General features: G+C 34.7%; 2 protein-coding genes across 2 annotated transcripts; both read right to left on the bottom strand.

Moving 5' to 3' along the window:
* Nucleotides 1-231: 231 nt before the first annotated feature.
* On the bottom strand, nt 232-2041 carry LOC131805495 (protein YIPF6-like). Its single transcript, XM_059128694.1, has 6 exons — nt 1879-2041; nt 1693-1818; nt 1041-1119; nt 816-981; nt 589-746; nt 232-528 (listed from the first exon to the last, which is right to left on the bottom strand). The coding sequence occupies exons 1-6, from the start codon at nt 1894-1896 to the stop codon at nt 416-418; spliced, it is 660 nt and encodes a 219-aa protein (XP_058984677.1). The 5' UTR covers nt 1897-2041; the 3' UTR covers nt 232-415.
* A 992-nt stretch (nt 2042-3033) lies between these two features.
* LOC131805509 (uncharacterized) lies at nt 3034-11351 on the bottom strand. The gene is made up of 4 exons (XM_059128723.1): nt 11196-11351; nt 10811-11132; nt 10552-10738; nt 3034-3531 (listed from the first exon to the last, which is right to left on the bottom strand). The coding sequence occupies exons 1-4, from the start codon at nt 11258-11260 to the stop codon at nt 3281-3283; spliced, it is 825 nt and encodes a 274-aa protein (XP_058984706.1). The 5' UTR covers nt 11261-11351; the 3' UTR covers nt 3034-3280.
* Nucleotides 11352-13127: the final 1776 nt, after the last annotated feature.

The following is a 13127-nucleotide window of genomic DNA, read 5'->3' as shown; positions in this document are numbered from 1 at the left end:
ATCACATTTCCGATCGGCTTTTTAAATAATGTAATACGTGACCGGAATCATCTCAAAGAATAGTCTCCTTTAGCATACAACACCAAATAGTTCGTGTAAACACTAAATTTACTTCTAGATAAGAGCAATTTACAACTATTTCACTGACATAAAAAAAATAAGAAACATCGTCTCGCGTAGCACAGGTGGTACGTAGTATGTCCCTACAATCACGAAATACATATAAACATATAATCATACAAAGCATTTTCTATTTATTTAAATTGGAAGTTAAATATAAAATACTTTTTGTTTTGGCAAAATGAACATAATATACAATCAAAAATAAACAAAAACGCACACAGAAATGCCAATATTATTGCTAGAATTTTCATTTTTATTCTAAAGGGCCTTATAAATACATGAGTCACCAATCTTAATTGTGGGATATCACCAACCAAGATATAATGAAGAAGAAGAGGAATATAGGATAAACAGCCAATGGTTTGCGATTGGGTGGTTGACTGTCACCCAGGAAAATGAAAGAAGCTGAAATGACAAAACATTCAATGTAAGTGGTTCTTCTTATAAATTTGCTAAAGTTCTTACCGTAAGTAGCCCATAGAAATCCTAATGTTGTGGTTAAAAGACGCAAAAAGAATAGTAGTGGTGATTGCGTGGCAAGCAAAATAATACGACATACTATAAGTGATATGGCAACGGGTGTAAGACAATATCCCAGAACACACACAGATTGGAAAAATGAGCTGCAGACAAAAAAAAAACATGCTAAGTTATGTCCATTTGGTTTACTATTTAGTAGGGTTTATGCTTACATATTGCCACCTAAAAGCTTAGAATTTAACGTTACAATGGCAGCACCTATCCACACTATGACAAAAACCTGAGCAAATTCCGGACCGCCATCATAATCTCCTACAGATGAGCCTTGTAAAATTGTGGCCATGAATGTACACAAAACTAAAGGACCCCATAGATCCCCTGAAAAAAGGAGCGTATTTTTTATAAATGTTAACATTCTAAACATCATATATACTTACAATCCTTTAATAAACTTGACTTTTCTTTGGGATAAAGGACATGATAGAATTTCACACCCACTGCTCGTACATCACGCAACTATCAAAATAAAATATGTAAATGTTTGTTTCTACATTTTTTTAGCAGTTTAGAAGTACAACCAAATTTGTTGAGACATGTGCATATGTTCAAAAATTAATTGGCCATTTGATTTTTTTTCTAGAAGACACACCCAGATACCAAGGACATAGGAATATAAATATAACATATTATATTTTCCAGACCTTTGTGTATAGTACTTGTTTTCATTAGTTTCATAAACCTTGATTACAAGTTGCAATTTTCTTATTTGGATTTTTCGAATAGATTCAAACACTTCGAATAATATTACATATTGAATTGATATTTAAAAGAAAACAAGGATCATTTCACCTTTGAATGTCAATTCTGATTTAAAGTCGTTCAAACACGTTGGTTTTGGCTTTAGAAATCCAACCAATAAGAAAACATAACTTATAATAAAGGGCCTTGGCTTCTTGTAGTGCTCTTGCAATTTGTGTGATGTGGACAATTTCTACGTCTTGTGGTGTCATGTTACATAGATCTGGGTGGTACCACTAAACTGCAATTAAATCCAAAATTAAGTTTCGAATTGCATGGAACTTTACTTACAACTGTCTCCTTAATGGGTTCATCCAGTGTATTAAAATCAGGTGCACCAATTGGAGCATTATTTGTCTTGCTGCTGCCCGGTATTGACATATCACCCTCAAGACTAGCATTGGAGTAGTCATCCATCTAATAGTGTTCCAATAAAATGTTTATTGTTGATTAGAAATTACAATGAGAGGTACTTACATCTAATTTGGAATCCATTTTAATGGAATGTTTGTAGTTATGTGGCCAATGGGTTTTTTTTGGTGGAGTTATCTGTCTTTGATGAGTTGTTCCGTGGTAGAAAAATATATTCACTAAATGGAACTAGTTTTGTTTACATTGTGAAATGTCAAAGTCGACAGTAACCGAGTAATCGTGAAGATGGTAGGTTTCTATAGATCAGAAATAGAGAAAATATATTTTTTCTCTTTTCCACTAGAGACATTAGGCAGGTTTCTAAAAATCAAAAATGAAAAGGCAAGTTAGTGGTGGTTGTCTGACATAAATTATTTTTATGTGTTTGAAAAATATGTAGATGTCGTTCGTTGTTGTAATAGGCGAGTTCGCACTAGTCAATAGATTTGAATATCATATAATATCTGGTGGAAACAATTGGATTTAGACAAAAGAATGGACTGGAACTATATCTCCCGATATTCGGTACTTTGTTGATTTAAACGACATTATCCACAGGAATTGTTTCAAATTTCGTATTTGAAGTTCGTAATGGATACTACAGCATAAGACAGAAAATTGTTTGTGTAGGTCCACGTCTTTGTATAGCCCCCATTTAACGGTACCTCCAGATATTCGGTATTTTGATGATTTAGCTACATTATTCACCGAAGTTTAGCATTTGAATATTGTAATGGCTTATGACAAAAGTTAACTATGGAGGTCCATGTCGTCGTAAAGACCCCAATATAACAGCTACATTCGGTATTTTTAAGATTTTAACAGAATTTTTAACGGATTTTATTGTTTTGCCAAATTCGTTCCAAATGGTGGAGGGTATTCAAAGTTCGGACCGGCCTTAGAGCTTTTTTACTTGTTATATTTTGGTAAAATAGTGGTCCATGTATATTACCAGAACTATTTTTCAATTTTTAAAAATTCTTCTTAACGATTTTTACTTTAGTTTATTCTTTATTTTTACAACATTTTTTTAGTCCCGCTAAGTTTGAAAGTAGTGGCAAATGAGCATGGAGCTAACTATTCCTAACTCAATTATACCACTTTTTATTTTTTAGCTCGGTTTTGTGTAAGGGACGTTTTACAAACTACTAGGCAATAGTTTCAAATTATATTGTGTTTATTACAAATACAATGAAATGTTGAAAGAAAAAACAAATAAAATAATTTATTTTCATTTGTATTTTTTTAGATTATTATTTTGATGTTTATTACAAATTTGTTTTATTTAAATTAAATACATATATGTATGAAAATAAAAATTGGGTACCAAAAAAGTTATGTCCGCCGCCCCTAGTATTATCTTTGTTGCTTTACTTTAATTATTTTTGTTTATATTGTTAAAGACTCTAACATAATTATTATTATTATTATCATTAATATAAAACATTATCTTCTGCCTGCAAACTTCTTAGTTCTTCTTCTTTTCATAGTTGGCTTGGATAGCCTTCAACAACCAGCCGACTTCTTCGACAGTCTTGATTTGGAAGTTGGCATAGGTCTTCAAGTTGGGCAATTCAGAGACTCTGAAAGTTTTGCCAATGCCGGACAACATTTTCATGGCATCTTCATCGGTGGTGTCGTCACCGCAGTAGACGATTTTCAAGTTCTTGGCCCAATCGGCGTCGAATTGTTTTTCCAAGATCATTTTGGCGCCCTCACCTGAAATTTGGATAAAAAAGTATAAAATTTAATAACGGATTTGAAAGGAGGGAGAAGTTGGGAATTAATGTAAATATTTATACTGCATATGTGGGTCAATGAACTGCAAGCTATATTTCACCCTTTCTAAGTATGGATGTCTATTAATTGAAATAAGTGGATTTTAAGATGCATTTTCAGAAGAAAAAATTCTTAGTATTTAATGGCGTACAAAAGCACTTGGTGAGAATTTTCCAGAAAAAAAAGTTATTCGTGATGTAATTCCAGAGCGATATAGTGTGATTTCTTTATATTTGGCTGGAAGACCACAAGTGGCTACCGTTAGAGCACTCCAGCACTTAAATGTGAACAAATCTTTTGTGTCTCAAAAGAGCTAAGAGGACTCAAAGAAGCTAAAGAGTTGCTTTGCTTGGCCGAAAGTGGTGAACTGCCGACTTTGGTTTTCTCCGATGAGAAAACATTCCTTGTCCAGCAGATTGTAAACAAACAAAATGATTGTGTCTACTTGCCAAAGAGGTCAGCTGAAAATGTGAACCTTCGGTTACCCACCAGAACTCAAGCGCCGGAAATGGTGATGGTGTGGGCCGCCATAACAGCCGATGGTCACACTCCGCTCGTGATAATCGACCTTGGCATCAGGGTGTATTAAAGCCTTAGGCATGCAAACATTTTGGCAGCAGGCCTTGGGCATTCCAACAGGACTCAGCACGCGCCACCCAAAAATGGTTACAAAATGAGGTTTCTCGCTTCATTTCCAGCGCACAATGGCAAAAGCAAGGCTGGCACTAAAAAGTGTCAATACCAAAGTGTCGATCACCTCAAGCAAGCGATTCGCCGGGAATGGGCCAAAATACCGCAATGCAACATTCGGGCAGCGTGTGATGGTTAAAACCCATTACGAGCTACACACACCAATCTTTACACTAATATAAAGGGGCTATAAAAACTTGGACCTATGCATACAACGTTTCGTCACTGGAGCTAGAACCCATTATGATTTACAAATACCAATTTTTGGACAAATCCGTGAAAAAATGTGGTGAAAATCATGCAAATTCCGAATATCGGGAGGTACCGTTATATGGGGGCTATACAAAAACGTGGACCTATGTACACAATGTTTCGCCACCGGAGTTAGAACCCCTTATAACTTACAAATACCAATTTTTGGACAAGACCGTGAAAAAATATGGCGAAAACCATGAAAATTCCGAATATCGGGAGGTACCGTTAAATGGCGGCTATACCAAAACGTGGGCCGATATATCCTATTTCAATACCAACCATCCTAGACACAATACAAATTGTTGTGCCAAATTTTGAAGCTCTACGTTTAATGGAATCACAAAGTTAATATACTCTCCTTTTCAAGTATATCAAGGTGGAGGGTATAAAAATAAGTTATCCTTTTTAGGTACAGAATAATAAAACGGGTTCGTGGAACTTCTAAGGGCATATATAAAGGAATGCAAGTTTCATCATTCATGTCTTTTTTTTGTCGATGTCTAAGGACAGACATTTCTACGACGCAGAAGACGGATATCGATGCATTGCAAATATGTCTGACTGTTCATTTTTGGCCCACAAAAGAACATGATCAATACTGCTAATGATCTATAAATTGACATGTTTGATACAAAAACATACACACAGAAACACATCAATCTGCTCAATTATCTGTGAAAATAATCATATTTTAAGGCAAACATTTGTCTAAGAAATTTACGCTTGATTGCCGAGGAAAAACAAAAAAATGTATATTTATCTATACATACATACATACATACATACATACATACATATTTGTATTCGTTTGATGTTACACAGCAGAATTTATGTCTCCAAAAACAGAAGCTGTCTGAGAGGACAGAAATAACGAAATCAGAACACTAATTAATTGTCTTGTCACCGCAGAAACAGAGAAAAAGAAAACAAGGGAAATTTTCAACGTAAACAAATTCCACACAAATCAAAAAAAGAACAAAAAAAGTTCAACATATTTTTATTGTCCATAGGAGAAAAAAATAATAAGCATAACGTGTGTCAAGATAATGCCACGGGACACCCGAAATATATCATATAACCAACCCACAGCTGTGAGTCTGTGTGCGTGTGTACACTTTTGTTCCTCAGTGTATAAATACACACACAGTATGTGGGATATAGAAACATAAAAATGTTTGAATTTATTTTTTTTCTGCTCTTCTAAAAATTGAATATTGCCTAGAGAAGAAGAACAACAGAAATTATTGGTGCCGTCTGAAAATTGCTGAGGAAAAAGTGCATAAGATCTCTTTCTCGGCGATTGTTTGAAATGCACAAACGAAGACAGACAAGTGGAAGAACAAAAAAAGTTCCAACACAGAGTATCTTTTATAGAATTTTAATAAAAAACATTTCACTCTCATTATGATATACACAAAATGACAATGTCGGAGTATCTCTGTGTGTGTGAGTGAGTGATAGTAAAATTCGGCAGGTATCTTCAAACACACCGCACATTTTCAAATGATATGTATGCTGCCACTTCAAATCAAAAATCTGGAGGTGGTCCAGATACCCACACATAATAATAAATAATAGACGTTGTGAGAAAAATTGTTTTGTCATTTTTTTTTAAAAAATTACTTTTGAATTATTTAAAAGTAAAATTAGAGATTTTTTTCTTAGGCGAAACAAAAAATTACGCATGCATATATGTACATACATATAGGCAACAAAACTCCTACACTTGGGGTGGCAACACACGCACACACTTGCCATCAGAATGAGGAACATTTTTTTAGTTGGAAAAATCAAGCTAAAAATAAAATTCTTGAGATTTGCTTTCCAACCCAGAAGGAAGAAAACTCTTCTCTAGAGGTGTACGCAGAACCCCCTGCCAGTTTGAATTTTTGTGCTCGGCATAAAATGGACAACTAGTAATATTTTTTTTCTCTTATGAATATTCTGAAATCAGAACATCCATAACAAATTGTCTACCCATAGACCGTTTTGGGGGAGAGGATGGCAAATTGGCTTGCTGAAATTGCGTCATTAACACGAGAAATGTTTCCAAAAAATATTGTGATTTTCGTTTATAGATAATCTGTTTGCAAAGTGGATGTTTAGAAAAGTTTTTGTTTTCTTTGGTTTCCCATTTCTAGTTTTGAGAAAAATTACATACACACACACATTATATACAATTGTGTATGTGTACATTCATCCGTTTGAAATCGTTAACCCATGTGAAAGTATATAATGTATTATCGATCGATTTATGTTATTTCAGAATAGATTTGGAAAAAATAGTAATTGGCAACAAAAATATAGATTTCAATTTCATATTTGCTTTCATATTTTTATATCCAATCATTCAGAGAGTGGGAAAATTAATTATAACCGAAACCATACTCCATTCCCAAAAAAAGTTTCCAGGTTTAAAAATTTTGGAAAAAAGGAGGATTTTATGTTTTCAACGAAATGTTGCACCGTTTCATAAAGCAACGAGTGAAACTCTCAGTGCAAACTCGTCTATGGATTACGGTTGATGAATGTTAGGTTCGATGTTGCTATGCAGACTTTAAATAAAAATATTGAATATATTTTAATTCACATATGCCAGATCGATAAAAAGAACTCAAAAACTCTATAAAACATGTACCTCACCATACACTGGAGGATATATTAACTTTGTCATTCAATTTGTGACTCCTCAAAGTATGCATGCTCAACCTAAAATTCTAAGTCGATTAGCAATGACCGTTTTGCATTTGAGATAGAAGATTGAAATTTTGAGCACATGTGTATTTTATCAGTAGACATGTCAATATCGGTCCCTCACATAACGGTACCTTCAAATATGCGGTATTTTAAGATTTATTTTTTGGTGGAAATTTTCCAGAAAAAAAGTTATTCGTGATGGAATTCAAGCGTGACAGTGTGATTTCTTTCGTATCGTCGCTCGTTACTGTGATACGCAGCGTAGCCTGACGTAAAGGAAGTGGACCGAAAAAACAGCAACATCAGTAGAAATGGTTCGAAAAGTAAAGAAGCGAATTGATAGGAACCCGCGTCGTAGTGGCCGAAAAATGGCTCGTGAGCTGAACGGGGTAAAGCCATTGAAATTCCAAAAAGTGCAAGAACTTACACCGCAACGGAAAGACACTAGACTCGAAAGAGCTAAAGAGTTGCTTCACTTGGCCGAAAGTGGTGAACTGCCGAATTGGGGTTTCTCCGTCTACGATGAGAAAACATTCGTTGTCCAGCAGTTTGTAAACAAACAAAATGATCGTGTTTACTTGCCAAAGAGGTCAGCTGAATATGTGCACCTTCAGTTGGCCACCAGAACTCAAGCGCCGGCCATGGTGATGGTCGATGGTGATGGCCGATGGTCGCTCGTATTATTCGACCTTGGCATCAGAATAAATGATTTATATATGAATGATTATCACAAAAATATTCTGGAGGGTGTATTAAAGCCTTGGGCAAGCAAACTTTTGGCCGCAGACCTCGGACATTCCAACAGGACTCAGTACCATCGTATTCAGCACGAACCACCCAAGAATGGTTGCAAATGAGGTTCCTCGCTTCATTTCCAGCGCAAAATGGCCACAAAAATCTTCGGATACCAATCCGTTGGACTATTGTGTCTGGAGTATTTTGGAATGCAAGGTTGGCACTAAAAAATACCAAAGTGTCGATCACCTCAGGCAAGTGCTTCGCCGGGAATGGCCAAAATACCGCAGCCCAACATTCGGGTAGAGTGTGACGGTTTTATTGGCCGTTTGAAGGCCATAATTCGACCAAATCTAAACTTATTCTAAAATTTGATTCTATTTCCGTTATTTTTTGCTTTTATTCAATAAAATTTAAAAAAATGTAAAAATTATAGCGTTTGACTTTGTTGCAGTTTTTTATCTTTCCCTGTAGTTCCTAAACTCCGAGTAGATATTTTTCTAAATGTATGTTGAATACAAAATCGAAATATTTTAAACAACATTTACTACAGCTATAAATTGTGAAAACTGTTAATACAAAACACATTGCCTTAATTCGTTCGTTCCACTTCTGTGCCAAATATTTTTAGATTTATTTGAATTCCTTAAAATCGGTAAATCCATAAGCTTTTAATTGTTTTGACCCGCCACTAGAATAAAATGTATTACAAACTATTTATAGCCAATATATCTGTTCAGCATATTTATTATTATAGTCATATATATGTGCATATTGAGGAAAAATTCTATTATCGCAAATAGTTTTAAAAGATGAATTTGCCATAAACATTTTGGTGGGGCTGTCAAAATTTGAAAGAAAGCAGCAGCGACATAAAAAAGATATGAAATTTGCCTTATGCCGCTATAAAATATAACAAAACCGAAACAATTAATTTCATATTTCTTGATTTTATTTTCATTTTCCTTTTTTTTGTTTTTTGAATATGCCGCTGACAATAATCGAACGAATAATGTACGTTGGTTCGTACGTTCGTACGTACCGCACACATGTCATTTCAAACAAATTATTCACTTTGTAAATATAAAATCTTTACACCCAGTGGTTGTGTGACAGGCACACGACTGCCTGCCAAGTACCATGGATGCTAGAGCAAGAGCCATTGACCCACCAACGCCCAATGTAGTACCGCCAGCCGGCAGGAAGGTACATTTCTTGTATTGAATGAGTTTGTAATCAAAATAATATTTCGTGCATTTTTCATATTTCAAAATTGTTCAAAGTGACTCAGCCGTGCATCTAACCGATGATGATGAGGATGAGTCTATGTTTAAATATGGATGCATGTATGTGCGTGTCTGTGTGTGTGTGTTTGGAAATAATTGAAATATTCGAATACAAAATAAAGTGTAAATTTTGCTAAATTTAAAAATGTGTTATACGCGTTGACAGTAGCAATGGACAGCAAGTGTCCGTCTGTCTGTCTGTCTATCGCTCGGTAGGTTGTCGTCCATAATATATTGCCGATTTGTGACACTGGCTGTTGGTTGCCGTGGTTGTCTATAATTTTGTCATTTTTGTTAAAAATACTCAAAGAATTTTTGGCTGCTGATCAGTTTTGCGAGGAAAACGAAAACAAAAACACAAACAAACAACAGATATATCGAACCAACAACGCCTACTCAAAAACGGCCCAAACCCATTATTCATTTGCTTTATTTTTTGCCATTCAGCTAACGCTCATAAAAATAAAAGCTAAAGCAGTGTGTCTAGCGAAAATATATTTCCCTTGGATTTACAATTTGTTTCCCAAGAAAAAAAATGAAACAAAAACAACAACAACAACAACGTATGTACAAATACAAATGCATGTATGGGGATCAGCAGATGTTTCGTTTTTGTTTGCGGGCAAAGCTGCTATGAAATATCACACAAGACAAACGCTAAACATTTGGAAAATTTCCGAAGATCCAGAAGATAAATTTTCTGCCATTTATACGATGTAGGAGACTTTAGGTAACGAAAAATTCTCCTCGGCGCAAATCTGCTTTCAATTAACTTTAAAAAAATGGTTTCTAAGCAGAACTCATGTTGGTTTCTAGCCAATGTATAATGGTCTCAAATTAGAATAATTATAAAAAACTAAATTGTATTGAATACATTTTCAAATGCAACGGATTTACAACCCTGCCTTTTCAAGATTTATTGTTCCATTTCTTTTAATAGATTTTTTAAGTAAACATTTCCGAAAAACGAATTTAGAAATTTCAAAAATAGGTTCTAAACATTTTTCACATTTTGAATAAATTTAGAAATAGAAAAAATTCATTTTCGGCCTATTGAAGAAGAGTGTTGCCCAGAGTAGGTGTAAAATGTTTAAAATACTAAAACAATCGGTCCCTTCAATTGTTTAAACAAAACTAAAGCTTTGAAATCTCGTTGAATAAAGCCTTACTTTAAAATGGATCATGAATAAACTGGTGGCGGTTTTTCAAACTGAAAATGTTATAACCGCCAATACTTATACATATATACATATAAATAAATAAATGAACAGGTGTTGTTGGGTTCTTCAAAACTTACCCTTATCCCAGTTGACACGTGGTTTGCCCTCCAAGGCATAGGGAGTTTCGATCAATTGGAAGCCATGGCTTTGGATCAAACCCTTGGCGCTTTCAATCAATTTGGCCTTCAATTTGTCATTGACACCCTTGTAGTGGTAGGTGACAGAGATTTTCTTATCCTCAACCCAGGCACCGGAGCACACAACCTACAATACAAAATACAAGACAAAGGTTAACATTTTGAACACATCTTTCCCAGTCTTAGCGGGGACACTTACCTTTTCCTTCAATTCAGCAACCAATTTGTTGTGCTTTTCCAACAATTCTTCGGGCATTTCAATTTTGAATTTCTTGCCGGAAGGATATTCAACTTCCAAACCGTGATTACCGGCATAGGTGACATTGGGCAACTTCAAGTGGTTCTTGATTTCGGTCAATTCACGGCCGGAGAAGATGCACATGAAGATCTTTTCGTTGGCGGCCAATTTCTTGATGTTGATTTCGGTATCCTTGGGCATAACCGACAATTCTTCGGTCAATGGGGCCAAGGTGCCATCGTAGTCCAACAACAAGGCAACTTGATCGGTGGGGGTAATGAAACTATAGTAAACCAATAATTGTTCTTAATTACCAAAAACCACACGCCAACCAGTCTCAACTTACCCTTCCAAAGCCTTGACGTAATCTTCTTCTTTTCTCATCAAAGGAGCCTTCTTTTGTTCAGCCATTTTGTTCTTTTTCACAAAATATCCTCAAATTGAAAACTTCCCGTTGTACTAAACAAGCGGACAACTTTTTTAATACTGACTGTGCAATTCTCAAAAAAATCCTCCATCACCTCCAATTTTTCTTCAAATTTTCCTCGTTTCGCTTCGTTAATAAACCAAAAATTCAAATGTTTTAGTATGGGTTGGCGTTGGCGTAGAGGGAGATCTCTTTTGAATAGATTTTTCATATTTCGAGAAGATACCCCCCGCCACCCGATCAAGAAATCGGTGAGTTTTCATATTGTCCAAATTATGATAACTCTCTGTGCGCATTCGTAGTTCTTTTCACTTTCTTTACTGTGAATGTGTGTACACACTCACACATAGACAAGAATTGTTCGTTTCTCCTAAATCGATCGAGAAGGAAAATTTGAAATATTCACCCACACATACATAAGCATGCAAGCACCGAAAAAGAAAGTGTAGACGTGCGGCAAATCTCTGCCACACACAGGCATTTTATTCGTTTAAACTCAATGTTGCCACATTTTGGGAAAGTTCGACCAAAATTGTCAGACAAATTGTTTATTGTATAATAAGTTGGATGCCAAGACAACTAGAAACTCAACAATTTGAGCTCAAAATTTAAGTTAAGTTCGAGTAGAACTTTTATATAATTTACCATGCTCAAAATTCATGTAAATTAAATATTTTCGAGAGAAGTTAGTCTACTCACAATTAACAAGAAAGTGGGGCAGAAACCCAAAGCCAAGGGTACCGTTATATTTTTGTTATATGAAAATCTGGAGGTAGCGATTTATTGATATTAAATGCAATTAATTTTTAAGTTACTGTGACCTGACATGACACCCAACAAATACAGCGCCTTTAATTTGGCCTTTACGACCACATAAACCACGGCTATGTTGGATAATAAGCCACCAAAATCGCGGTCATAATTCAATATTTTAAAGTAAAATTATGACTCACTGGCCGGCTTCGCAACTGGTCATCTGTAAAAATTGTTTGGAAAACGATAGTCCATCCATATAATCTTTTGGGTTTAAAAGCATTTACAACAATTGTGAAAAGGTGGTGTATTTTAAAGCCGTGGAAGTAAATGAGGTTTGCGACCCGGAATTAGGCTTTGTGACGATAAATAAAACTATATGAACTTGTCAAAAAAAAAAAAAACTTATTTTGGGTCTTAAAACTGTTGAACGTTAAGTCAGTTCGTTTAAATTTATTAAGTGTTAAAAAAATGTACGTTTATAACCAAATGGGAAAAAATTTAAGCAATGCAATTTTTGGTCATTTACTCTCTGAAATTTGGTAACAAATACAACTGGCGAACAATATCAGCGACGGAGACGTTTCTCAAAGTGAGAAAAAAACGTTGGTACTCACATCTTTAAAAAAACATAAAAGCTCTAATCATATGATTGTTTATGTTTCTATATACGCAGTTGTACACATACATACACATGTAAGTATGTGTGTATAACTACATATAGATATATACGTTCTGGAACAATATATCTATACGGAGATATGTTGTTTTTTCACTACACCATTTCATTTCAATATTTTATGAACATTTTTGGATTTTTAATTGACACTAAATTTCCATAAAATTGACATTTTAATTAACTTGACTACAAATTTGTGACAGAAACAATATTTTAGGTGCCGTTACTATATGTAAACAAAAAATGTATGTTTTTATGTGAATGTTTACAGGGCGATCGGGATTATTTAAGTGCAATTGTTTATTTAAGATACGAAAATAAGTATGTAGTTAAAAGGGGATTAAAAAATTTGAACAATATTTTCATCTTGCCTCACACTGGGAACACTCTACTAAATATTCAGAATAGTCTGGGTAACG

This window comes from Musca domestica, unplaced genomic scaffold, assembly GCF_030504385.1.
Source record: "Musca domestica strain aabys unplaced genomic scaffold, Musca_domestica.polishedcontigs.V.1.1 57, whole genome shotgun sequence".
Lineage (NCBI taxonomy): Eukaryota > Metazoa > Arthropoda > Insecta > Diptera > Muscidae > Musca > Musca domestica.
The sequence above is the reverse complement of the archived record's forward strand: the minus strand, read 5'-3'. Positions and strand labels throughout refer to the sequence as shown.

Excerpts from the sequence above, each read along its gene's own strand:
- LOC131805495 (XM_059128694.1), bottom strand. Across the intron at positions 1,120-1,692 it reads AACCCATTAAGGAGACAGTT|TTGCGTGATGTACGAGCAGT; the intron begins GTAAGTAAAGTT and ends TTATTTTGATAG. Across the intron at positions 982-1,040 it reads GTCAAGTTTATTAAAGGATT|GGGATCTATGGGGTCCTTTA; the intron begins GTAAGTATATAT and ends TCCTTTTTTCAG.
- LOC131805509 (XM_059128723.1), bottom strand. The coding sequence starts at position 11,260 with ATGGCTGAACAAAAGAAGGCTCCTTTGATGAGAAAAGAAGAAGATTAC. Across the intron at positions 10,739-10,810 it reads TTGCTGAATTGAAGGAAAAG|GTTGTGTGCTCCGGTGCCTG; the intron begins GTAAGTGTCCCC and ends TTTGTATTGTAG. Across the intron at positions 3,532-10,551 it reads ACGTGTCAACTGGGATAAGG|GTGAGGGCGCCAAAATGATC; the intron begins GTAAGTTTTGAA and ends TCCAAATTTCAG.